The sequence below is a fragment of the Echinops telfairi genome, unplaced genomic scaffold (genome assembly GCF_000313985.2).
Source record: "Echinops telfairi isolate 266 unplaced genomic scaffold, ASM31398v2 ScPeMD7_3;HRSCAF=10, whole genome shotgun sequence".
NCBI lineage: Eukaryota > Metazoa > Chordata > Mammalia > Afrosoricida > Tenrecidae > Echinops > Echinops telfairi.
In genome coordinates this window covers 28,794,768-28,796,060 of record NW_022103899.1, presented here as the reverse complement: position 1 = coordinate 28,796,060, position 1,293 = coordinate 28,794,768, and the positions used below count along the sequence as shown (strand labels likewise).

General features: G+C 34.1%; 1 protein-coding gene across 1 annotated transcript in view; it reads right to left on the bottom strand.

Annotated features, from left to right (window-relative positions):
- The window catches only part of CARF (calcium responsive transcription factor), a 38,347-nt gene that overhangs the window by 31,520 nt on the left and 5,534 nt on the right, over nt 1–1,293 (bottom strand). Inside the window, exon 3 of the mRNA XM_045295524.1 lies at nt 516–636. Within this exon, the coding sequence (XP_045151459.1) occupies nt 516–636 (121 nt within the window). The remainder of the gene's footprint in view (nt 1–515; nt 637–1,293) is intronic.

Here is a 1,293-nt window from a genome sequence, read left to right as displayed (position 1 = left end):
AGAGAAAAGAAAAGATAATACAGATATTACCCAATAGGTAAGAGAAAATATAATATAATGAAAATTTAATAAAAGTAAATGGGAAGCATGATTCTCCTTTCTGAATCTAAGGATTAGAAGAAGAGGAAAGAGGAAAGGTTAAAAAAGTTATAGATCACATAGCTAACAAAAATATTTTAAGAAAAATGAATGTAATATTTCTCCAGTAGCTATTAGCACTACTTTCTTATTGTTATTATAATTCAGAAGAACTTATGTTATGCTCACTAATCTTTACAGAGGAAGCAAGAGTCAACCAGATTTATAAAATTCCAAAATGAAATAAGAAAGCTACCCTAGACAGGAGTTGGAAAGTGAACTTGAAATTCATTTGGGCCAAGAATTTTTTTCAAATTATTTAATTCATCATTCTACCTAAATAAATTTTAGCGCTGCAATTCATGAGATGATTTCTCTGAAATATGTATTTGTTCCTTTAAAACATTCTCAAATCCCTTAATCACTGTATTACTCACCCTGAGGACTATTCACTTCCACAAGCTGTCCCTGAGGTACAATCATGTGAGTCATTTCTGTCTGTGTAGATGGAATTACTTGAAGCACCTGTCCATTTTCTGATGGGTCAGCTACAATCATCTTGGAAGCACAGACACACACAAAAAGTCAAATCAAATGCATATTGGTACAGTGACTTAACACACTTATCAATTAAAGGAATCATGGTGATGCTATTAGGTCAAAGGGTTGGACAGCTAGCCACATGGTTGGCAGTTCAAAATCACCAGCCACTTCATAGGTGAAAGATGAGGCTACTTGTTCCTGTCAAGGTTATAGCTTTGGAAATCCTATATAGGGGATTCAATATGATCTGGAATGGACTCAATGGTAGAGAATCATTATTTCTTCCATCTTATAAATAACACTTAAGACACATATAATGCTTTTCCCAAGCCTCGAAGCTTGTTCATGCTTAAGGGAGGATGAGTTCCACCAGGCAGTATGAATCTACAGTTTATAGCCTCAAACTGCAAATGGATCTTTATACATGCATTTCTACCTAATGCTTGACTTATCTGTGTGGCAATCATTTGTCCTATACTTTAAGTCATGTTCATTATTCTAAAAGATGGTTGCACTGATTTGATCATAAGTAATAACTTCTGAGTAAATATATAGGAGTACACCATATATATACGTTCAGCAGATAGGTGTACATATAGCTATCTACATATATATTTCTATGTGTAGATAGCTATGTTATGTAGCAGAGCAGTGGTTCTCAACCTATGGGGC